Genomic DNA, 27,067 nt, shown 5'->3' on the forward strand with positions numbered 1-27,067 from the left:
GTGTCAACAATCCAGGCAGCAAATAAGAAAACAGCGACAGGCAGTGTGTCTCATTTCACTACGATAAACCGACAGCCCCCCCCCCCCCCACAAAAAAAAACTATCTACTAATTCACTGTCACTTTGTAGGACACTGACTACTAGCAAGCCTAAGAAAAGTTGCATTCATGAAATCTCGAAATAATTTAGTCATTTCTTGCGCGAACTAACGTGAGTTCTCCCTCCCCATCTCCTCGCAGCTCAGATGCTGGACATTCTCTTTCTGAAAATCATTTTATCATCTTGAACAATCGGTTGACAATACACATCTTTCGTGGACAACAACCACCAGGCTGCTGTTGCCCCGATAGCGGTTGCCAATTTTTAAAGAAGTGTAAGAAGCGCACGAGGCTCTTTTTGTCTGGGAAGGCGTACTGTCAAGTGAATGCTTACAGTATCACGAGCGATGTGGAACTGTGGTCAGCACCGCGGGGGTTAAAATGTTCGTCCGGCCAACCAGTTGCAGGTTATCCGTGATTTCCCTAAATTGAAGGAACTAACACGTAGGTATTTAAAATAAAGTCGCGCCTGATTTAGTTCCTTATTACCCTTCAACGTAAGACTGTGTTCAATCTGTGGAGACCTCTTCGTCGAAGCTCGTCGTTGACGTGCCGTTAAACCGTAATCCTCCTCCTCCTCCTCCTCTACAACCGTCATTCGGCTTTGGGGATAAAACATGGTGAATTTATAACTTTAATTAGGGTGCATCGCAAAGTCTGAGGCCTAAAAATTTTACAGTATCATTGCATGAAAAGCAAGATACTGAATGTTGTGTCCAAGTTTAAGAGGAGAGTAGAATGCTTCTTAAAGGAAAAGCGGAACCACTAAACAAGTATCTAAGTGAGTACGCTAGAAGCATTCCAACAAATTAATAACAAAATTATACCAATTTCCGTCACTCTATGGCATTGCGTCAGCCGTACAAGTGAGCTTGTTTGTTATTTACGTCTCAATATTTGTCGTATTGGTACAAGACATTTTGATGCCCTTATTTACTGTAAAGAATGTTGGATTGTGCAAGTACGAAACACTGGGTTTATTATTGCCACACAGCTAACACCACACACAGTTGAAAATCATCTTAAAAGGGACTGGACTATGTACTTCTCTCGTTCCATAGTTTGCCGGTTGACACATCACTTGTGTAGATGGAAAAGATTGTATGATAATGCGGTGCCAGAACGACAGTGCGGTCTGTAATTCATATTCAGAACTGCATTTCGATGGTACTTGATAACTGCAAATTTTTCTGCGGCTGCCCTAACATTAGTACTGGCACTGAACGCATATTTAATGGATTAGAAGAACCAGCCACAGGTCGAATCTTTCTTTTTTCAGTCCAAACTCGTACCACAGTAATCCCTGTTTTGTCAGCTCAAGAACGTCAAAATGGCTTATTAAGAGTTAGATGCTGTTGAGTTGAAAATTGATTAATGACTTTCCAGTCCATTGGAAGCTGAAAGTGTTAAGGATGTGGGGGTCTGGCAGTGGTAAACTACTAGACACAGACTAAGAGAAAATGAACAATTTTATTTAAGAACCATTAATTTACATCAAGACACGCTGATAACTTGAGCAGTTTTAGTTTACTCATACTGAGTATGAAGGGGCGACCTGTATTCACTTTCTTACGAGAAGAAAAACTTCTTAGCTAAGATCGCAATGAAACACTCTATTGTGGATGACCGGTTTCGGTATACTATTTTACCGTCATCAGATCTTCGTACAAGATGTTTGTAATAACCTGTACGAAGATCTAATGACTGTGATATAGTATACCGAAACTGGTCATCCACGATACAGTGTTTCATTGCGATCTTAGCTAAGAAGTTTTCCTTCTCCTAAGACTGAGAAATTTTAGTAAAGTAATACAATTACTGCACTGTAACGCTCCAAAATCAAAATATTTCCAAGGCGCCGGTATGGAACAATATGAAAGAATTGTTTAAATGCGCCCAACACAAGTAAATACACCTCGTGCATACGAGGTTTCTATCTCTGACCAGAAAACAAAATAGTTTCAGAGACGCCAAGAAGTAACTGTATCTTCTAATTATCTTAATGGCCGCAAAAACAACTCAGGTCACTTATCGGAATCATTTTTAAAACATCAGTAATGAAAAGTAATTCAAATTACAACACAGGTTTACCGACGACGATGTCCAACGGCTCGGCCTGAAATTATGATCAGAGGGCGGTATTTACATTCGGCGTGGGGAGACAAACGCCATCCCATCAGTTTTATATGGCTAAAATACAGTTGCATTTTAGAGCCCCGAAACAAAAACATAGCATCGTTAACATACATAAAATAGAATTTTAAATAAATACGTAAGATAAGGTTCCATTCTCCCCCCTTTTGCTTTTACCGTTTAAGAACGCAAATGAATTTACCGAATCAACCGAGTGCCACTTCAAAGGATAAAGCATCAAAACAGCCTAATGTAAGATGCCACCTAGACAGTGCATAGTTACCGTTACTACAAACGCCAGCCGGCCGTTGTGGCCGAGCGGTTCTAGGCGCTTCAGTTTGGAACCACGCTGTTGCTACGGTCGCAGGTTCGAATCCTACCTCGGGCATGGATGTGTGTGATGTCCTTAAGTTAGTTAGGTTTAAGTGGTTCTAAGTTGTAGGGGACTGATGACCTCAGATGTTAAGTCCCATAGTGCTCAGAGCCATTTGAACCATTTCTGAGAATGACTAACAACAACTGCACACGTATAATAATTTGCTAAGGTGATGCTCGAGTTGATTTACAACAAATGTTCACTCCACCATTAGCTTCGTTGCAGACTCGATACCTATGCAATTATGAGTTGCCAGCTCTCTCTGGCTCGTTAGAGCTCTGTTCCATATAATAAAACACAATACCTATTCGGGAAGGCAGCTGAGCTCCAATAGCAATTGGAGTAACGTACACTACAATTTTGACACGCTGTAAAAAACATAAAAGTAGGGCCGTTACATTGAGAGAACTCGCTGGAGCCGCAACAGATCTACTTCTACGTATCCAACAGCTACCTGTCTCGTACATGTACCCGGAAATGTTATGGGGCTAGATCATACAGTTTTTTCAAACCAGTGAGTGCATTCGTTAGACGATCAGGTTGTTATTCGTTGCAGAAGACCTTTTCACAAAGTTTCAATGACAGTATTTCTCCTGCGAATGCAAAAGTATTCTGTAGACTCCCACCTACACAGGAAGAAATGACTATCGCAATTGAATAAAAGATAAGAGAACTTGCTCGCTGAGATTTAAATCTTCATTTTTTCCACGTGCTATTATAGAGTGGGACTATTGAGAAATTCTCTGAAATTGTTTCTGTGAACACTCTGCCAGGCACTTGAATTTGAATTGTAGAGTAGTGATGTAGACGCAGAATCAGAGGCGTCTATGCCGCAGTACCGTTAGTGTAGCAACTGGTGGTAACCTTCTTGGCAGGTTTACGTGTTCTAGATAATGATTCCAACCATACTAGCACAAATGGTTATGGAAAAAATTTTTGGAGATATCTCCAGCAATCACATGAGCATTCTGGCAGACCCCGATATGACCATTCCGCCGTTTAAAGTAACTGGCATATATGCCTTAGGCCGCTTCTGCCAGTAAAACGTACGTAGGAGGCAGCATCAGTAGTATTTTATTGTGAAAACTACGAAACAAACTCCATAAGAAGAATAAAATTCTTTCTTGTATCAGCACCTTCTGAAGACAATAGCGCACGTTCTATTTCTACAGTGCCCTCCAAACAGTTGCTAGAGCTGTGTCCATAAAACACGACAGAACACGTGTATTGGTTGAAGGTGCATTACTATACGTCTCTCTCATGGCTTTTCCAAACTCGTGTCTTGTCACATAACGACTTCACTCGTCAGAATCGCCAGATTGAAGGATTTCCTGTTTTCCGAAATTGTCGCCAAAGTATAGCAACGGTACTGTCTTGTTGGCGTCTCGTGTTAGGAAATCAATGTTTACAGATACGACGACGCTTTCTCTGTTGCTCTTCGCACCACCGTGACACACAGTCATGTCACTGATCTACTGCTAGATTCCTAACATCACATATAAACAACAATATTAGATAAGGCACATTGATGATATGGACGCAGAAGCGGATCACAAGTTGTCTACAGCGACTAACATGTTCACTCATACGCCTAAGTAATAAACGATAAGTCAAAAGTTACATGTTTCTTAACAAACACTCTTCCATTGTGTGATTAATAAGTTCTTCAAACTTCGTCATAAAGGTCCTGAGTCAAGCCATATTCCGCTTACCTCACTTTATTGTAGAGTTTTGGAACACAGTTGTTTATGTCAGTGTATGTGAAACTGCTGTTTCATAGAAATCAGCCTCGAATCGGAGGGAAGCGTATGTGCTACACGAAAAACGCTTTCCGCTTTTAGACGCCTCTTGGAGTGTGCAGGTAGCACCACTGGTATTCACACTGTTTTCCATGAATTATTGGAAGGCTACTCTAAAAGCTTAGCAACCAATTGCAAAATCACTTATCACACGCTACGACGGACGGTGAACATCCTAGAAAAAAACACAGCTTGCGGTTCTCGTTGGAAAGATCCACTTGACGTCAGAAACGAAGTCTACGTCGGTTGTAAGACATTTATATTTGCGTCCACATTTCCGCACTCCACAGTACGACCTGTTTACGGGGGTTACTGGTTACGGTTTATGTAAATGACAGCATCTATGGTGATAGCTGTTTGAGACTGCCGTAAAATTAAACTATAGTTTACAGAGAGACGTTATCAACAGAGTTCCTTTCATTTTCTGCCGCTAAACACGAATTTCAAGTCGATAGTTCATCGTGCGTGTATGGAATAAAAATTCGCATCATTCTTTGTTCCCCATGTTGAACGGTAAGTCCTCTTAGAACTGACAGAACAAGCTGATTCGTTTTAAAGTATGAGGACGTACATACTACCTCCAATACAATTTCGCCATGAAAGTACTGCCATCTTGAAACCGACCCTTTTTATCTGATGCTGCGTGTTAAAGGAAAATTCTATGCTACAGATACAGGTATATCAATAAGTAACATGTACGGGAATTTCATGAAAGTTTTCATAGGGTACGGCATTTGTGCGACATTCTGGTTTGTTAACTAGCGTTGTAAATCACACCCTTCGTAGAAATTTCTCCTGAGCTCCAGTGAGAGACAGTGCGGCAAAGGTCCCGAGTTCGAGTCTCGGTCGGGCACACAGTTTTAATCTGCCAGGAAGTTTCATATCAGCGCACACTCCGCTGCAGAGTGAAAATCTCATTCTGGAGTGAGGGTGGAATTTACTAACAGAAAAAACAGGAAATTATATATGTTGCACGTCAGATGCACCAGTGCGTCTTAGCAGCGTTCTTATTGTATTTATTTGCAGTTTCCTCTAATCACTCGCTTCTGTGCTTTTGTTCCAGCAGAAGAGAATGGCGTCATGTCGACCATACCGGACAGGCCCGTGGAGTTGTCACACTTCACCAAACTGTGCGAACAGCGGCGCAAGTTCCCGGTGCTGTACAAGGTCGAGTTCCAGGTGAGTCTCTCAACTGCGTGCTGGCTTCCAATCCTTATAATATTTCACTTTCCTTCGGAGATGATCATCAGGTAGTGGATATGGTGTTCCCTGTAGCAAACTTCAATATATTGATAGCGACAGCGGGAGCTCTACGTGCAAAACGTGTCTTATTGATAGACGAACTTCGGCATTTGCTATTTTCTTGTTAGCGCTAAACAGCAGCAAGTGAAAAGTTTCAGGTTACAGCTTCTGATCTCCACAGATGCGAAACGCAATAACTTTCCAACTGGCCGGACATACGCAATGTGATTTTTTCCACCGTATGCAAACTCTGGGGATTGATAGGTGGAAGGATACGGGACGAAAGAGGTCTAATGAACTTACGCCCAGAAATGCATGGTTTCCATGGTAGAGACCATTTATTCAATAGTATTTTGTTACAGAGGCTGCGGTCTAATACTCGTTTTACTATGCACCCACAATTACAGTATGTATCGTTTCCTCCTAGAGGGGGGCACTGTTCCTGTTACGTCATGCTCTAGCGCCCTCTCCTGCCATAAAAAGAGAAGTGAATCTGACACAACATTACCAGTTACTAACTCACCTTGTAGTGGATTTGATACAGCGTTGTACACAATGGTTCCGAGTGTGTGTGTGTGTGTGTGTGTGTGTGTGTGTGTGTGTGTGTGTGGTTTGGGGTTGTCGGGCGCTAAACAGCGTGGTCATCAGCGCCCAAACGCATAGAAACAGGAACACATGCGGTGAAGGGACGAAGATGGACAGCGAACAAGGAGAACGGCTAAAAGACACAGACCTGACGCAGTTACAAATCCTCAATACAGAGGCAAAACAAGAGGAGAAGAAACGCACTAAAAAAGGAAAGGAAGCACAAGGAAAAGAGAACAGAAATCGAAGTGAAACAAGTAGGTAATTGTGACTGGCGGACCTCTTACCTAAAACCTGGATGAGCCAGTCACCCAGCAGCACATTAAAATCCTCTCCCGATTCGAGCGGGCAGAAAAGTAGTATCAGAAGACCTATCCCCTGTTTGCAGACGACCGTGTGGAACATTCTCCATGACAATTGTTATTACCCTTATCACTTAAAGCGTGTGCATGGCTTATTAGCGACATACTTTCCACATCCGAAGCAGTTTTTTCACTGGTTTCTTCACCAGGCAACCACGATTTGTGATATCCGTCTCATTCACAGATGAGACCACCTTTACGCTGAGTGGTATCTTCAGGTTTCACAATAGCCGTGCTTGGGATAGTATGTAGAACCTCCGTGGTATGACGACAGCGAATCATTAGCATTTGTGCAGCCGGGATGTGTAGGCCGGGGTAATGGGCGACCGTATTTTTGGACCAGCCATCCACCCACGTCGCCTAATAGGCCGGAACTATCGGCGGTTCTTGCGGGTGATTTTGCCTCCCTTGCTGGAAGAAGTGCCAGTGATGATTCGAATGGTTATGTGGCTGTTACATGGTGGTGCTCCAGCCCACATCGCCGCTGACGTCCGGACGCACCTTCCCTGGTCGATGGTTCGGACCAGGGGGTCCAGTTGGATGGCCTGCTCGTTCACCGGATCTCAACCCCTTGCGATTTCTGGTTATGGGGCCATCTCAAAAGTATCGTGCAAGCAAAGCCCATTGCAGATTAGACACTGGAGCAGCGTGTTCATACTGCTTTTAACGCTGTTTGTAAGCAGTGTGGCCGATGTGAACGTGAGAGACAGAACATGCTACGGCGCATCCAAGCATTAGTTGAGGCACATGAAAACCATTTTCAATACATACTGTAACTGTCGCTGCATGGTACAGTGCGTATAAACCGTAGTCTGTGTAACGATGTATGATTGAATAAATTTTCTGTAGCATGGAAACCATGCATTTTCGGACATAAGTTCATTAGACATGTTTTGTACAGTATTCTCTCATCGATCAATCCGTACAGTTTGTGCACAGTGGAAAAAAAGCACCCTGCATACCACACTATGTGACTGTTGTCTTTTGTTTCTCAACATTGAATGGCTGATGATGCAAAACACAGAGGTAACAGCGATTGTACAAAGAATACACAAAGAAATAATTTACATATAGTTTCAAATTTTGAAAAAGTAGAATTGTTCAACATCGAAAACCCCTAAGACGATTTTCGGCATTATGAATTATGTGTTACTAGCTGCATACGGTGGAAATAGCGCCTCATCCCGTGACCTTTAAAGTTTGTGGGTGTTTTCAGCCATGTTATCCTTTGTTGTACTATAAAACATACCGATTAGTTGACGAAATTTGCGCGTCACCCTAGTAGAGTTGTAACATAGTAACTGAAATTCTTATCAAAATATTTACTGTTCGATATAAAAGCAGATAAAATGATTCACGGCATAAGTAAAGTAGTGTCCTTCAGTAGGAGAAAGCTTTCAGAATTCCGTTAAACTGTGTTGTGCACAGCCTTCGGTGCGTCAGCTGGCGGAAGAAAATTGAGGCTGTGTGTTAATGCGCAAATCAGCGTCCATCCGCTTGCATTCAGCGTAATTGCACGCGTAAATCAGTGACGTAATCGTTCTGGACATAATCGCTACTGACGTAATCCCCCGTTGATCAACACGCACTGTTGTATTAGCAGAGCCGCTCGCAGATTGTGCTTCAAATCGTTATATCGGGAGCTTTCCAAGCTCACCGAACATTAATTATTTATGTATGTATCTTTAGTTGACACACGATTTTGAACAGAGGAAACCGTCACAGACAAGCATGTAACACCTTTATCTTAGTTTTATGATTTCATTTCTGCACTGTTTTGTTTTGTTTAAACGTGCCTAAAGGATATTTGTATTGATAACACATTAGGGTGATTGACGTAAAGTAGACAAATGAAACAAATCTACATGTATGTAGATGAACTTGAAATTATTAACTAACGTCGTACTTCAATAACTTAGAATATATATGACATAAGGAGTTAGGTAGGGAGAGGAAAAAAAGAAAGGAGAAAGAAACTCCGTGAAAATGCAGAACCGATTGCGAACCTATAAAATAAACTAAACAAGAGTCTGTTCGTAAAAGTGGAATAAGTGTAGAGGTAAATTACACGGTACTCGTAACGCCTGCTCATCGGCAAAAACACGGCTCGCTACTAAATGTCTTGAGTTGTGTGTGCGATAGAACAACGAATGAGGGTTGCTGCTGCATAAGGAGATTCTGAGGCTGATGCTTATTGACAGGATTGCTTCCCAAATAACTTTCGACGGTATTCTCTGGAGTCTGTGGGAAGGTAGGGAAACTAGAGAGAGTAAAATAGTGTGCTGTACGTTCATTGAGAGTAACGGATGTTCGAAAAGTGCAGTACCCCTGCACTTGAAAAAGTGGCCCCTTTCTGTTTATGAAAACACTCGAGAAAAGGACTCTTAATGATTTGCACTGAGCGAAATGGTGCAGTGGCACACTTGTTTCCTGGAGCATGATGGTTAACATCACATTTTAGTCAAAAACTGTCCAACACAGATGGCTGTGGGTGTAGGTGCGATGTCATGGTCGCAGAACCAGTCTCCTGTCAGCCACAAATTGAGTCTTTTTTGACGAACACTTGCGCAATCAACTAAAAACGTCCAAATAGAAGTTATGATTGACGCACTGACTTCGGGGAACAAACTCTGAATGAACTAACCCTTTGGCATCAAAAAAGCAATTCAGCATTGTTTTGATGTTTGTTTTGACTTGACGACATGCTTTTGGATGGGGTGACGATGATGCTTTCCATTGGCTTGACTGTTGCTTTGTTTCTTGGTCGTAACCATAGCACCATGACTCTTCAACTCGAAGTTCCTTTTGATTTTCACTCAGGACCCGAGGAACAAACTTGACAGCAACCCTTTTCATTCCCTAATCTTCCGTTAAAATTCACTGAACCGAGCTCTAAGATAACCCACTAATCTCTGACAGTTGATCAATTGTCTGCCTACATCTACATGGATACTCTGCAAATCACATTTAAGTGCCACGCAGAGGGTTCATCGAACCACCTTCACAATTCTCTATTATTACAGTCTTGTATAGCGCGCGGAAGGAACGAACATCTATATCTTTCCGTAGGGGCTCTGATTTCCCTTAAATTGATCGTGGTGATCGTTCCTCCCTATGTAAGTCGGTGTCAACAAAATATTTTCGCATTCAGAAGAGAAAGTTGGTGACTGGAATTTCGTGAGAAGATTCCGTCGCAACGAAAAACGCCTTTCTTTTAATGATGTCCAGCCCATATCCTGTGTCGTTTCAGTGACACACACTTCCATATTTCGCGATAATACAAAACGTTCTGCCCTTCTTTGAACTTTTTCGATGTACTTCGTCCATTATATCTGGTAAGGATCCCACACCACGCAGCAGTATTATAAAAGAGGACGGACAAGCATAGTGTAGAGAGTCGCCTTAGTAGATCTGTTACATTTTCGAAATATCCTGCCAATAAAACGCAGTCTGTGAGCTCAAGCTCTCGGAATTTTTCAATGTTTTTGTCGATTCATGCACCTGATAAACGTCCAGAACGAGGCTCGTCATCATCATCCGACATGTTGCCATTTTTAAGTCGAGCAAACCACACTTACATTTGAACTTTTCCCATAGCGTTATCTTAGTAAGCTGTTTTCAACATTAAAACAGTTTCAGCAGCATTTTTACCGAGAAGAAAACAAAATTTCACAGCTGAATGTTTTTCATTTGAACTTGCCACCATAAAAAACGAAACAAGAACAAAACAGCGCTAGCAAAAGCAATCACTGCAGATGAACAGAACAAGCCAGGTTGACAACATAGGGGACACTGAAATGCTTAGCGGCAGAAGTGCGAACTACACAAGCTCTGCCCACGCCAATGTCATTCCGGTGTTTTTTGTACTCCCTCGTACTGTGAGTAAATTGGCCTTCTTTCTGGCTCTGAACGCTATCTCCCTAAGGGGCTCCATAGCAATCCTAAAGTCGCCCATTTACAGCCCAACTGTTCGGCCGCTCCCCTCCAACTGAGAGGGTCACCGACCCCTCTGTGTGTGGGCACATAGCGACCGCATGGTTGACCCTACCTGCCTGCACTAAAGGAATGCGAGATGGTAGGTAGCGGTCGCAGCAAGCGAGTAAAGTCCATCAACAAACCATCACACCCAGAACACGGACCCAACTGCCCACATAATCGCCAACACAAAGACGAGCGGGTCGAGACATCGGAAGGGGGTGGGGGAGGGGGCGGCCAACTGGTCAGCCTGTTTATGGGAGCCTTAACATTGGCGCTGCCAACAACTAGCAAACCCCTCCACCCGTGTGCCTGCTTGGACTCTGATGGAGTAGTCTCCTGTCATAGAGTGAATGAGAGAAGCCAGACGGCCAGTCTCTGCATTGACCCTCTGACTCGAGTGGCACGAACCCGTTACCACCCAACACTCACACCCAGAACACGGACCCAACTGCCTACATAATGGCTGACCATAACCAAAGGCGCCTTCAGCTGTTTGTGAACTGCGCCCAGCTAGCACACAGTCGTGCTAGAATGGATAGGATGTGTGCATGCTAACTTAAGAAGTAAACTGTAAACGCACGCAGAGAAAGCCAAACATAAATCTGTTATGCTCCTGACGTGTCACCTGTGGAAGCTGACACCTTGCTGAACTGTGTATCTGGCCACTCAAAGGAAATAACGACTGTGCTGAAAAACATGCACAGCATATAAGAAATAAACTACGAAGAAAACACAGAAAAAGCTAAGACATAATACTGGTGCGTAGCATACGAGAGCTGGAATCTACCACCCTGTTGGTTGTTTCATGCCCTTTTACACCTGTACTGAAACAGGCCTCGAAAAATTTGTAGCTATTTTATGCGTCCAAGGATTTTTCTTGCATCTAAATACATCCATTTCACCGTTGACATGATTGCACGGGTTACGTTGCCTGTTACCGGCACGACCTCAGTGTCCCCGCATACGGCACCCACCGAGCGGGGTAGCGCAGTGGTTAGAACACAAGACTCGTTTCCGGGAGAACGATGGTTCAAATCCGCGTCCTGCCGTGCTGATTTACGTTTTCTGTGACTTCCCTAAATCGCTTACGGCAAATGCTGGCGTGGTTCCTTCGAAAGGGCACGGCTGTTTTCCTTCTCCATCCTTCCCTAATACGAGCTTGTGCTCCGTCTCTAATCACCTCGTTGTCGACTGGACATTAAATACTTACCTCCTCCTCCTCGTTTCCGAAATCCAACATACGGTTAGATCTAGTGCGGCGATACTTTGATGAACTCTCCGTGCTAACTGATATTCATGTAACTTAACAATGCAACTCTGTAGATATCGACGAGCGCTGTTTTTGATCGCGCTCTGAAAATTTTGTAGGTATTCTGCATCTTTACCTACGCAACATGATATGGTATGAATTTGTTCTATCTCCGGTGTAAGAGTAGTAGTAAAGTTTCACCTATAACCACGAAAAAATAAAGTTGGTTACTTGATTTTTGTTCGGTCTTTCTTACTTGTCTGCATTTCGGGTACCCGTTGAGATCCCAGCTCCACGGTACGGTAGCAAATAGTTAAAGGAGCCAGAACAAAACGGCGTATCCCACTGGCAACGTAAACTACAGTGCGGTAATTTGTTTTAAACGGAAACGGAAATTTTGCAGCTAGGCAGGCCTGGCCAGACGTCTAATGAAGCCAACTCCGTGGCGACCTCACGTACACTGCTGTGGTGGTTCTGTACTGTATTGAATGACTAATTTCAGAAATGTTCGGGTTTTGTAAAAATTTTGAAGTATTTTTTATTCCTCTGGTGAATCGACCTATTAGGGGTGTAACATAAACATATACCCATATTATAAGTGTTCCGGCGAAAAACTCACACTGCTCAAAAATATGCGATCTGACTGCGTACTAATAGCTCTGCTCACAACAACAATCAACTTCCGCCTCTCCAGGCGACTAACAAAGCCAAGGGTAGCTAATACTCCACTAAACAAAGAGGTAATAGCTCGCCCACCTTCATGTAGCAGTTACTAATAAAAAAATCAATATCGCTTAGTCACGCACTGACAATATGTAGAAAGGGAACGACGAGTTACTAGCACAAATTAATGCTACGTATATTTCGGAAATAGCAATACGTTCATTGTGGCTCGTGATACTTGATTAATAACTTGCTTTAAAACGAAAGCGTATAATATTAATGGCAACAATTTCGACGACCTGGCATCACTCAAACAATACTTCAGTCAGGGATGTATTTATTTATTTATTTATTTTTTTTTTCTTCATCAGTCTACTGACTGGTTTGATGCGGCCCGCCACGAATTCCTTTCCTGTGCTAACCTCTCCATCTCAGAGTAGCACTTGCAACCTACGTCCTCAATTATTTGCTTGACGTATACCAATCTCTGTCTTCCTCTACAGTTTTTGCCCTCTACAGCTCCCTCTAGTACCATGGAAGTCATTCCCTCATGTCTTAGCAGATGTCCTATCATCCTGTCCCTTCTCCTTATCAGTGTTTTCCACATATTCCTTTCCTCTCCGATTCTGCGTAGAACCTCCTCATTCCTTACCTTATCAGTCCACCTAATTTTCAACATTCGTCTATAGCACCACATCTCAAATACTTTGATTCTAAGGATGTATACAGAATAAAATCTGATAGAATACAATCAATTTCTTATTCTTTATTCATTAGGAAAAAACGGCTGGTTATCATCGCCGCTTCTCTTGTTACACAAACGTTGTTGTGCGCCACCGTTGTATCGTTATTGATCTTGCGGGAACTCGTTCCCCGAGTTATGATGGTATTCGGTGGTTTTATAGTCTAAATGCAACAGATCCTAACAAAATGATTTTTGGTTGCTGTCGTTGTTGTGTTCAGTCCGAAGACTGGTTGGATGCTGATCTCACTCCTCTGTCGTCTCCGAATAACTGATGTTACTCACATCCATTTGAACCTGCTTACTGTGTCCATCTTTTGGCCTTTATCAACAATTTTTCTTCTCCACCCTTGCCTCCAATACTCAAATGGCGATCACTTGATATCTCAGAAGGTCTTACATCAACCAGTCCCTTATTTTACTCAAGTTATACCAGGAATATCTTATCTCCTGTATTCTATTCAATGGCTACTCACTAGTTACACTATCTATCGACCTAATCTTCAGCTTTCTTTTGTTTATCGTTCGAGTTTCCCTTTCGTACAATGCTACGCTTCAGACAAATACCTCCAGAAAAGAATTCTGACACTTAATTCTACATTCGCTGTTAACAAATTTCTGTCTTTCAGAAACGGTATTCTTCCTGTTGTTATTGTTCATTTAAACATGATCTGTAGGAAGGGGAAGGATGGGTGGGAAATCTTGACGGCTAGCCTCACAGAGCATTGTTGTAATGCAGTGGCGAAAGTTGAAAATTTGTTCCGGACCCGATTCATCGGTTCTCACGAACGGTTGCCTTAACAGATTCGGCAATCCGGACACGGTCCCTGACCGACTAAAACTTCCAGCTTATCGCATACTAAAATGCAGCGTCCCTCGTCCATTAAACTCGTCATTAACAAATCCTGATCCCCGTAGGAGTTTGGATGATATTTGTGCTTTCGCACTGAAACAAACGACGAGGAACCGTCCCTCTGTTTTTTCAGAAATATATGTATTTGAACATTCTCTCTTCTGTCGGACATGTGACAGAACAGCCACATCTCAAATATATACAGTTCTACAATTCATATCCTCTTTACGTCGCCCATCATAAGATATTTCGCTGCGCGAGTAGCGAAACTCATCTAATGCTTTTCGTACCTCATTTCCTAATCTAATCCCCTCATTGCCACCTGATTTAATTCCACTACATTCCATTATCCTTGCTTTCATTTTGTTAACGCTCATGTTGTATTCTCCTTTCAAGACCCTGTCCATTCCGTTCAGTTGCTTTCCAAGTTCATTATTGTCCCAGACGGAATTGCAACGTTATCGATAAATAGAAAAGTTTTTATTTCTTCCCTCTGAACTTTAATCAAATTTCTCCTTGATTTTCTTCCCCACTTGCTTGTTACACAGATAGAAAAATATCGGGGATAAGCGAAAACCCCTAACTCAACAACTGACTTACTTTCATGCCCTTAAACTTATACAATGGCCGTCTAGACTCTGTACACGTTGTAAATAATCTTGCACTACTTGCTTTTTATCCTTACTACCTTCAGAAATTTAAATAATGTGTTACTGCCAACAATGTAAGAAGCTTTCTGCAAATCTACAAATGGAATAAACGAAGTACTTTTCTTAACCTGTCTTCTAAGAAAAGACATAAGTCAGTATTGCCTCGCGTGTTCCAAAATTTCTCCGGAACGAAACTGATCTTCCCCGATGTCAAAACCCACCACTTCTATCATTCTTTTGTGAATAATTAGTGTCTGTAATTTCACTGATAGTTGGGTAATATTCACATCTGTGAGAATCTGCTTTCTTTGTAATTGGAATTATAACATTCTTCTTGAAGTCTGTGGCAAATTTTCCCGTCTCATACCTCTTGAAGTCTGAGGGTAGTGTTCCTGTCTCATACGTTTTGCACACCAATTAGGATAGTTCTGTCATGGATGACTGTTACAAAGACATCAGTAATTTTGCGGGAATGTCATCTACTTCTGGGGCCTTGTTTCGGCTTAGGTCTTCAGTGCTATGTCAAGTTATTCTGGCAGTATCGTGTCTATCTCATCTTCATCCATGGGCTCTTCCCCTTCCTGATGGTGTTCGAGAATTCCTGTTTCAGGCTTCTAGTTTTTAAAGAGGGTCGAGTTGAGAAAATGGAGAACATCTTGAACGACAAGAGATCGGACGTTCATATTCACAGGACATGTACATTAGTATGTTCTGCAGAAATGATGATGATGATGATGAGCGTTTGGCATCATTGGCCGGGAGGCCCCGCGCGGGGCAGGTCCGGCCGCCATATCGCAGGTCTTATTACATTCGGCGCCACATTGGGCGACCTGCACGCCGGATGGAGATGAAATGATGATGGACACAACACAACACCCGGTCCCTGAGCGGAGAAAATTTCCGACCCAGCCGGGAATCGAACCCGGGCCCAGAGGTCGGCAATCCGACACGCTGACCACTCAGCTACTGGGGCGGACTGCAGAAATGATTAGCATTTCACTCATCTCGGTTCAGCATGTGTCCTGATGGCTAGTAGAAACAGGGTCCGCCACGGTCCCTGATAATTCGTTCCATGCTTGGTGATATCGACGAGTATAAGGCGCGAATGGCGTCCTGTGACTGGTGACTGAGCCACCCACGCTGCACTCACCTGGTTCCAGTGTAATGTTCAACTGTGGTGACTTGCATTGGGTCACAGCACTGTACCTGTCGTTTGACCTTCTTTTCCCCATCAGTCTTCTGACTGGTTTGATGTGGCCCGCCACGAATTCCTCTCCTGTGCTAACCTCTTCATCTCACACTAGCACTTGCAACCTACGTCCACAATTATTTGCTGGATGTATTCCAGTCTCTTTCTTCGTTTACAGTTTTTGCCCTCTACAGCTCCCTCTAGTACCGTGTAAGTCATTCCCTCATGTCGTAATAGATGCCCTGTCATCCTGTCCCTTCTCCTTACCAGTGTTTTCCATACATTCCTTTCTTCTCAGACTCTGCGTAGAATTTCCTCATTCCTTACCTTATCAGTCCACCTTATTTTCAACATTCGTCCGTAGCACCACATCTGAAATGATTCGATTCTCTTCTGTTCCGGTTTTCCCACAGTCCATGTTTCACTACGATGCAATGTTGTACTCCAGACGTACATTCTCAGAAATTTCTTCCTCAAATTAAGTCAATATTTGATATTAGTAGACTTCTCTTGGCCAGGAATGCCCTTTTCGCCATTGCTAATCTGCTTTTGATGTCCTCCTTGCTCCGTTCGTCATTGGTTATTTTGCGGCTTAGGTAGCAAAATTCCTTAACTTCATCTACTACGTGACCATCAATCCTGATGCTAAGTTTCTCGCTGTTCTTATTTCTACTGCTTCTCATTACCTTTGTCTTTCTTCGTTTTACTCTCAGTCCATACTGTGTACTCATTAGATTGTTCATTCCGTTCAGCAGATCATGTAATTCTTCTTCACTTTCGCTCAGAATAGCGATGTCATCAGCGAATCGTATCACTGATATCCTTTCACCTTGAATTTTAATTCCATTCCTGAACTTTCCTTTTATTTCAATCATTGCTTCATCGATGTACAGATTGACCAGTAGAGGTGAAAGGTTACATCCTTGTCTTACGCCCTTTTTAATACGAGCACTTCGTTCTTGGTCGTCCACTCCTATTATTCCCTCTTGGCTAATATACAAATTGTGTATGACCCGTCTCTCCCTATAGCTTACCCCCTACTTTTTTCAGAATTTCGAACATCTTGCACCATTTTGCATTGTCGTACGCTTTTTAGAGGTCGACAAATCGTATGAACGTGTCTTGATATTTCTTTAGTCTTGCTTCCATTATTAACCGCAACGTCAGAATTGCCTCTCTCGTGCCTTTACTTTTCCTAAAGCCAAACTGATCGTCATCCAGCACATCCTCAGTTTTCTTTTCCATTCTTCTGTGTATTATTCTTGTAAGCAACTTGGATGAATGATCTGTTAAGCTGATTGTGCGATAATTCTCGCACTTGTCAGCACTTGCCATTTTCGGAATTGAGTGGATGACGCTTTTCCGAAAGTCAGATGGTATGTCGCCAGACTCATACATTCTGCACTCCAATATGAATAGTCGTTTTGTTGCCCTTTCCCCAAATTATTTTAGAAATTCTGATGGAATGTTACCTATCCCTTCTGCGTTATTTAATCTTAAGTCCTCCAAAGCTCATTGCGTATTGACTCTTCCTGACTAACGTCTTAAAACTTCAGCCTATTGGTCGTAACTACTATATTGTGATCTGAGTCTATATCTGCTCCTGGGTACGCCTTACAATACGGTATGTGATTTCGGAATCTGTCTGACCATGATGTAATCTAATTGAAATCTTCCCGTACCACACGACCTTTTCCAAGTATACCTCCTCCTCTTGCTTGAACAGGGTATTCGCTATTACTAGCTGAAACTCGTTACAGAACTCAGTCTTTCTCCTCTTTCTCATTCCGTGTCCCAAGCCCATGTTCTCCTGTAACCTTTTCTTCTATTCCTTCCCCTACAACTGTATTCCAGTCTCCCATGACTATTAGATTTTCATCCCCCTTTATATACTGTATTACCGTTTCAATATCTTCATACACTTTCTCTACCTGTTCATCTTCAGCTTGCGACGTCAACATGTGTACCTGAACCATCGTTGTCGGTGTTTGTTTGCTGTCGATTCTGTTAAGAACAACCCTGTCACTGAACTGTTCACAGAAACACACTCTCTACCTACCTTCCAACTTGTAACGAATCCTACTACCGTTATACCGTTTTCTGCTGGTGTTGATATTACCCTATAGTCATCTCATCAGAAATCCTTGTCTCCTTTCCACTTCACATCACTGACCCCTACTACATCTATACTCAGCCTTTGCATTTCCGTTTTCAGGTTTTCTAGATTTCACCATATGCCACACATTTTCGATTGCCGATAAGTCTGGTGATCTGGCGGGCCAAGGCAAAACGCTGACATCCTGTAATACCAAGAAGGCACGTGTTCGTGCAGCAAGATGTGGTCGCGCATTGTCTTGCTGAAAAATGGCGTCTGGGGGGGGGGGGGGGTTGCAGAAAGTGTATGGCTGCGGGTCGCAGGATGTCATTCACGTGGATCACACTGGTCACAGTGCCCTGTACACGTACCAACTGTGATTTGTGGTTGTACCCAGATGCACGCCACACCATAAGGCGTTGAGTTGGTGCTGTATGTCTCGTGCGAATACAATCACTGTGATACTGCTCCCCCTATCTGCGGCGAACCAAAACGCGGCCATCATTTTCAAACAAAAAGAACCTGGATTCTTCCGAAGACATTATTGGCACACTATCTGATGCCGTTCCTGTCCACAGTGACCTCGTTCCAGACACCATTGCCATCTAGCATGTCTCTGCACATTCGTCAAAGGTATGCGGAGAAGTGGACGACGCGCACGTAAGCCATGTCGTAATAAACGGCGACGGACTGTTACCATGTTACCTCTAATAGTGTACGATGTGTCACACTGTTCCACTGTTGCGTCAGAGCCGAGGAGGAAACAGATCTTTCCTGCAATTCCATTCGGATGACCTGTCGATCTTCCCTGAGGGTGATCTGGCTGGTGCGGCCTGACCCATCTCGTCGTGTTCTACGACTTCCCGTGAAACATTCTACACACACTCATTTCACTGCCGGAACACTTGGTCCAAGAGAAGTACAGTTTCGCGGATGGATGGGACACATTCCCTCACGCCAATAATGCGCCCTCTTTCAAACTCATTTATTTGACGGTACTGTTCGCGCATACATCTGTGAGGCATCCTGCACGTCTGTCCAAGTCACACTGGTCCATTACCTTCGCTTTACAGCGACGAGAGCCTCAGGCACATTTTACCGGTAGGTGACGTTTCACCACAGCATCGATGTTAACCTTGACGTGCGGGCCGACATGGTTCAAATGCTAATCATTTGTGTGGAACATAATAATCTACATGTCCTATGAATATGAACGTCCAATCTCTAGTCGTTCGAGGTGTTTCTTTTTTTTCTGAACATCAGTGTAGATAACATTTTCGTAAGTAACCATTTTGGCGAAATGTATCTTTTGTATGTAGAATAGTCGGAAGATCCGATCGCTTTCGAATTTCCCGCTTTCCGCTACGCACGCAAGCAGAGGAGAGGGGGCCGTCGTCAGTCCCTGGAGGTACTGTGAAATCGCGTACGATGTTCGTCGGATTAAACGGCTGCTGGAAACTGGACGGTTCGCGACTAGGAGAGTTGACTGAACAGCTCCATGGTAAGCGCAGCACTTGAGACTTCTGGAGGACGTCCTCCGCCTCGTAGCAGAGAACCCGACAACGAGTACCCTTAACACCGCCCATGTATACAAATGGTGCAATTCCAGACATCAATTCCTTATTAATACTTCATCTACTACGTTAACTCTTTAACAATTAAAAGTCTGCGTTCAAGTTCATTTTCCTTGTACAGTCCCTCTATGCATTTCTTCTACCTTCAGCCTTCCCTTCTTTGTTTAGTACGGATTCTCCGTCTGAGCTATCTTGATAGTCATATAGCTACTTCTCTTTCCTCCACACGCCTTAACTCTTCTGTAGGCGGTGTCTATTTTTCTCCTAGTGAAATATGCTTCCAAATCCTTACATTTGTCATCTATCCATTCCTGGTGAGCCGTTTTTCGTTTCCTGTCAGTCTCATTTTTTACACGCTTATATGTACTTTCGCTTCATTGACTGCTTTTTTTATATTTTCTTATTTCGTCAGTTAAGTTCAAAATCTCTTGTGGTATCCAAGGATTTCTACTACGCATTGTCTTTTTATCTATTTGCTCCTCAGCTACCTCTGCCACTTCATCTCTCAGAGCTACCCATTCATCATCTACTGTTGTCCTTTCCTCTGTTTCGGTCAAATGATGCCTAGTACTCCCCCTGAAACTCGCAACAACCTCTGGATCTTTCAGTTTGTCCAGGCCCCATCTCCTTAATTTCCCATCTTTGCTTTTTGCAGTTTCTTAAATTTCAATCTACAGTTCATAATAATTTGTGGTCAGAGTTCATGCCTGCCCCTGGAATTATCTTACAGTTTAAAATCTGGTTCTGAAATCTTCCACTGTCTCCAGGTCTCTTCCACGTATACAGCCTTCTTTCATGATTCTTAATCCAGGTGACAGCGATAATTAAATCATGCTTGATGCGAAGTCTACCAGGATACTTCAGCTTTAATTTCTTTTGCCCAGTCCATATTCACCTACTATTTTTTCTTCTCCTCTGTTTCCTACTACTAAATTCCAGTGTTTCATCACAGTCAAACTGTCATCTCCGTTTAACTATCCGACCAGTATCTTTTTATCTCATCATACATTATTTCACTCTTTTCAGTATCTGTGGAACTACACACACATCAAAAAAAGTTTTGCATGACTCCAGTTCTCAGAACTCCTGAAGATAGACGTTGACTGTAGATATTGTATTACAGACACAGCCCTTTGACTGTTCAGAGATGTCAGTAAACCCATCAAAAGTTGTAAACAACCATGCATGAGCAGCACCTATTAGACGGAGGGTGTCCCACAGCCGATCAGTTCGCCATTCCACCAGGAAGGAGGTACACTGTTCGTGTTGTCTGTAATTCAAACATGCCTAGACAGTCAATACCGCAGTTCAATCGCTTCTGCATTGTTACTTTGTGCCAGGGAGGGCTCTCAACAAGGGAAGTGTCCAGGTATCACGGAGTGAACCAAACCGATGTTGTTCAGAGATACAGAGAGACAGGGACTGTCGATAACATGCCTCATTCAGGCCGCCCGAGGGTTACTACTGCAGTGGATGACTGCTACCAATGGATTATGGTTCGGAGGAACCCTGACAGCAATGCCACCATGTTGAATAATGCTTTTCGTGCGGCCACAGGACGTCGTGTTACGACTCAAACTGCGCAATAGGCTGCATGATGCGCAACTTCACTCCCGACGTCCTTGGCGTAGTCCGTCTTTGTAATCATGAACACCAAGCAGCGCGGTACAGATAGGCCCAACATCATGCCGAATGGACCTCTCAGGGTTGGCATCACGTTCTTTTCACCGATGAGTGTCGCATATTTCTCAACCAGACAATTGTCGGAGACTTGTTTGGAGGCAACCTGGCCAGGCTGAACGCCTTAGACACTCCGTCCAGCGAGTGCAGCAAGGTGGAGGTTCCCTACTGTTTTGGGGTGGCATTATGTGGGGTCAACGTACGCCGCTGGTGGTCATGGAAGGCGCCGTAACGGCTGTACGATACGCGAAGGCCATCCTCCGACCGATAGTACAACTATGTCGGAAGCATATTGGTGAGACATTAGTCTTCGTGGACGACAGTTGGCGCCCTCATCATGCGCGTCTTGTGAATGACTTCCTTCAGGATAATGACATCGCTCGATCAGAGTGGCCAGCTTGTTCCCCAGGCATGAACCCTATCGCACATGCCTGGGATAGGTTGAAAAGGGCTGTTTTTGGACAAAGCAGCCCACCACCCACTCTGAGGTATCTACGTCGAACCGCCGTTGAGGAGTCGCACAATCTTGATCAGCAGTGCGTTGATGAACTTGTGTGTAGTATGCCACAACGAATACAGACATCCATCAGTGCAAGAGAACGTGTTACTGGGTATAAAAGGTACCGGTGTGTACAGCATTCTGGACCACCACCCCTGAAGGTCTCACTGTATGGTAATACAACAGGCAATGTGTGGTTTTCATGAGCAATAAAAAGGGCGTAAATGATGTTTATGTTGATCTCTATTCCAGTTTTCTGCACGGAACCGATCTGATTCAAAACTTTGTTTGATGCGTGTAGTTGGCATATAAACTTGTACTACTGTGGTGAGTGTTGGCTTCGTGTCCATCTTGGCTACGATAATGCGTTCAGTATGCTACCCGTAGTACCTTACCCGCTCTCCTATTTCCTTATCCAGTATTAGGCCTGTTCCAGCTTTACCTCTATTTGATTTTGTATTTATAACCGTGTACTTACCTGACCAAAACTGCTGTTTCTCCGGCCACCGAACTTCAGTAAGTCCCGCTATATGTAACTTGAATTTATCCATTTTCGTTTTCAAATTTTGTAATCTACCTATCCTATTAAAGGATCTAACATCCACGCTCTTATCCGCAGAACGCTGGTTTTGTTTCTTCTGATAACGACGTCCTCCTGTGTAGCCTCCGCCAGGTAAACCGAGTAGGGGACTATTTTACCTCCGGAATATTTTACCCAAGACAATGTTATCATCATTTAACCATACAGTATAGCTGCATGCCCTTGGGAAAAATGACTGCCGTAGTTTCATCTAGCCTTCAGCCGTTCACAATACCAGTACAGCAAGACCTTGTTGGCTGCTGTTACAAGGCCAGATCACCCAATCATCCAAACTGTTGCCCCTGAAACTACTCCACAGATAACTCGCCGTTACTGTTGCACTTGTGGTGCGGATTTCTGTATTGCCGAGGCTACCCCGCCTCGGGAATATCTGTGCTTTATGGAACATACGAAATGATCAATGATTCTCTTCCCACTTGTCGCTCTTCTCCCATTACTTAGCAAACATATTTAATAAATCATTCTAGATTCACATTTTGAATTAATGCATTGCCGGGGAATGAAAAGGTGAATGTAACCCACTATTATTATATTGTATTCATTGTCAAGTCCAATATTTTCATTAAAGTTTTTAGGTAAATAAAATATCTGTCTGTGGGGAAAGTTGGCGTAGCATATTTATTCGATATCAATGATCAGGCGATGATGATTATAATTATTAAGTATAATAATTTGATAACTTAGATATACTATCGTTTCATGGTAATATCGGTTGTTCCTTCTTCTTTTGTGCCATTTTTTAGCGTTACTTTGCCTGACGATCTGCTTTTACATTCCGAATCGAGTACAATCTACTGGTATGAAAACGTTAAGAGAAGGCCGTCAAACTAGGTGTTCGGGCTTTCATCGGCGTTTTTTCGATCCATTTTTTGAAAAAAGCAGGTTTTTATGCTAGAATTGTCTTTCTGATGTAAGATGTCGATGTGTTTGTGATTCATTCTCTCCCCAGCTGCAGCGAAGTTGGACGTGGCTGATGGCCGGCGGCAGATGGCTCGATGTTGTCTTTAGCGCACAGCAAACACGACACACTTTGGTAGAGTGCCTGTTTCCTTGTGCGTTTGCTCAAGAGCGTGGGTGCTTTCTCCCGCTTTTCTCGTCACGTTGGAATCGCTTCTGTACGTTGCGATCCACACTGACTCCCTGAACACGGTAGCCGAGAGGCAGGAAGGTGTGAACTCACTTCTTGCTACCTGTTACGGAATATTGCGTAGTGTAACGTTACACGGTTTAGTTATCATTATGTTACATATTTCGCACATTAACAGCAGCATAATGTTACGAAAGCCAGTTTATAAGTTCTGTCTTCATTTTGAAGACAGTTATCATCCATGCTTGCATGACCTGAATATAAAACTACTGTATGTTTTGATTAAGAAACCCATGTTCTTTCTTAAATTATTTCTGGATTAACTATACGCAGACATAAGACTCGATCGCGTGGATGACGTTTCATATATTTTTTTTCGTTTAACTTACGTTACAAATAAATTCCTGCAAGATCAAACACCGTGTAATCCAGTGTCGTAAATGAAAGGCATCTCTATTTTTAATCCACTGACAGTCTGGAAGATGAAATGCGAAGGGTTGATTCAGTAACGTTGGTTATTAATTTGCAACGCCTGAATTATCTAGCTGGTTCTCCGGTGACTTTCTCATGGGAATCATTACGAAAAGAAACATAGTAACATTGTTCTCTCCCCATATAGTAACTACTGAATAATAGTTCTGTGTGATCAGTCACGATTTTTAAAGAGATTGTTACCCATCTCGATCGGCTGCGGAAGATTATTAAAACTTACAAACGGAAGGAGGTGACTGACAGCGCGCGACAGCTTCAGGCAACAAACACAACAGCAGGTATTGCTACGTGAGCGACATCTGTGTTGCTGCCTGTCTTTCGCTGCAACTGGCGACGTTTGAATTCAAACGTGTTTGAATCTTGTCGCTGCAGCACGCGCGACAGAGAGCGACAGTCACGTGTCTTCTCGGCAAAGCAGTGGAGCGGATGCGACGACAGCTATGAATTACTTAACATCCGATTTTAAGAAAACTGTTCGGTGAAAAAAATTGATTCTTCCGCATATTATAGCTTGATATCTTTAAACGATAAAGGTCTGAATTTATTTTCGTTATTCGTCATAGTTACTGTGCTGCACGAAATTTTTAAGAATTTGCAGAGGTAAAATCACATTGCGTAGACTTTACGTATGGTTCATTTAAGGCCATACGTTATTACATATGAAATGTAACCAATATATCTAAATTGTATTTAAAGTTGAGATCGAAATGATGTCTCTCTTCATTCTTAAGATATTGGTTGTTATATCCGCGGACGCGTCGCTCACGACGCGTCCGAACCTTTCCTGCGCTTCGGGACTCAATTGGTCGTAAAAATGGTCGTATGTCATAAACGGTTCAAGATATCGAAACGACGATTTCTGGAAATGACGGCACGCAGGTAGGACTATTTTATCGCATGGTTAACACTCGATACGTTTATGTAAACGCATGAGCAGAGCGGAAACAAGACTCCCTATAAATTACACCATGAGGTGTTGTCCGAATATTCATAGGCAAACAAAGAGAGAGAAACAGGTAAACGGGGTATCAAAGTGACCAGCGTGGGGTCTAATTTTGGGCGAAAATATTCAACTGCTTGAAAGTAATCAGGGTAATTAACGAAAACTTAATTAATGAGTCGAGGAAAAATTGAAATATTTCACGAAAAGCTGCTGCCAAGCTATGTAAATGAAGTGTCAAAAATTTCATTTGTTCAAGGCCTAGCTATTTTGCACATAAAAAGATTGATTGATCCGGTATTTAAATGTCTAAAAGGCTTCCTTCTAATCAAGTACGTTAGGAAGGCAAACGGGGAGTGAGTAAGATCACGCATTATGAATAAAACTTGAAAAAAATGAAAGAAATCAGTAAAATATTTTATGAAATTATTTGTGTAAAAGAAATAAGTAGATCAAAGAAACATTCTACATGCTTTTGAATGATTCTCGAAATCTTGAACAGAAAATGAGGTGCACCAAAGGTTTCCCTAATATTTTTCGTTTCATTCTTTTAGACAAACCATTTGACAAAACGTTTCACTTTATTTCAAAAAATTTTGTATGCTTTGCTTTTAGACTATTTAGATTAATTGAAACGCTTCGCCTTACCACTGACTGCTGATGAATTACGTTCGCAACATCAAATAACTGTAAATTTCACGGATCATTGTAATTTATTAGGAATTTAATGTGTGTGTGATATACTGGGGTAGGTGTGTATACATTTAGAGATCAAGTACTTTGGCAGTACTTTAAAAATATACTTAGCGCCGCAGTGTAAACAGTATACATAAAACTTAGTACACAGAACTGTAGCTGAGTCAATTAAAATAAAAGAAATTAACTGGGATCGAACCTAGTACCTTCGTTTAGTCATAATTACTGCATGTAAAGCTAGCACTACAACACAGTTCGATTATGCTCATTGGTATCAATCTGGTATCTACAGTAATCAGTCATTCTTCCACCTCTATTGGCTGTTAAAAGTTCTTGATCATGTAAAAATCATCCGTCTTTAATTTATTGATGAGATAGTCCAATGCTCCTCTGCTTATTCACGCATTCACCTTTATGCGAGGAATTTGTTTGGTGATCTTCGTAATTGATGATATAAATTAAGATATTCTCCACAGAGATTCTCCCTTTGTAAATTTCGTGCACAGCATTCCTTTTCCCTTTATTTTCTTAAGTAAACCTAATTCTGTAGCCTTACTCTCCAGCTACAGTATTCTACAGGTTAGGGACGCCGTTGTATAGAAACAACTTGGTGGCTCGAAGCAGGCATCTTGTAGCGCGACATGGTCGCTCGCGCGCAGGACACTCGAGCTTTTCGCCCGATGCTGCTGCTTGTCGCTGGAGTGTCGCGTATCCAGAAGTCGCTCGCTGTCGGTCGCTTCTGTCGCTCACGCACGACACGGCCTTAGAGTTAAACGTTTCGTTCGCATGTTCGTCACTACAGGTGGAGCGCTAGCTCAACTGGAAAGGGTGGCGCAGGAAATCAGATGGCAGAAGACCCAATCGTAGTGTAGCTCATCTATGGATGATGAGGAGTTCAAATTGAACGGATTGTTAATTGTAACCGGTTATAAGAGACAAAACCAGGACAATTCGATTCACAGACAATCCATGATATGAGCCATCCTGACACTCGTTACAGGCCTGCATCAGTGTCTTTCCTTCTTCCTAGTTTCTGAAACTTCATATAGATCTCTCGTAGTGAAAGAGCTCCTCCAGTAAAAGAACCTCTATACTGAAGTAACTGTGGTATTACAGGATCTACACTACTGGCCATTACAACTGCTACACCACAAAGATGACGTGCTACAGACACGAAATTTAACCGACAGGAAGAAGATGCTCTGATATGCAAATGATCAGCTTTTCAGAGCTGGCGACACCTACAACGTGCTGACATGAGGAAAGTTTCCAACCTATTTCTCATACACAAACAGCAGTTGACCGACGTTGCCTGCTGAAACGTTGCTGTGATGCCTCGTGTAAGGAGGAGAAATGCGTAGCATCACGTTTCCGACTTTGATAAAGGCCGATTATCACTACCAGTCGAGATGACAGGCATCTTATTCGCATGGCTTTAACGGATCGTGCAGCGACGTGTCGATCCCTGAGTCAACAGGTGGGGA

The 27,067-nt window shown here is 42.8% G+C and overlaps 1 protein-coding gene across 1 annotated transcript in view; it reads left to right on the top strand.

The window, feature by feature from the left end:
- The first annotated feature begins 5,476 nt into the window (after positions 1-5,476).
- LOC126262799 (receptor-type tyrosine-protein phosphatase kappa) overlaps positions 5,477-27,067 on the top strand; it is a 709,382-nt gene continuing 687,791 nt past the window's right edge. Inside the window, exon 1 of the mRNA XM_049959624.1 lies at positions 5,477-5,585. Within this exon, the coding sequence (XP_049815581.1) occupies positions 5,487-5,585 (99 nt within the window). The 5' untranslated portion in view covers positions 5,477-5,486. The remainder of the gene's footprint in view (positions 5,586-27,067) is intronic.

Source organism: Schistocerca nitens, chromosome 6 (genome assembly GCF_023898315.1).
Source record: "Schistocerca nitens isolate TAMUIC-IGC-003100 chromosome 6, iqSchNite1.1, whole genome shotgun sequence".
Lineage (NCBI taxonomy): Eukaryota > Metazoa > Arthropoda > Insecta > Orthoptera > Acrididae > Schistocerca > Schistocerca nitens.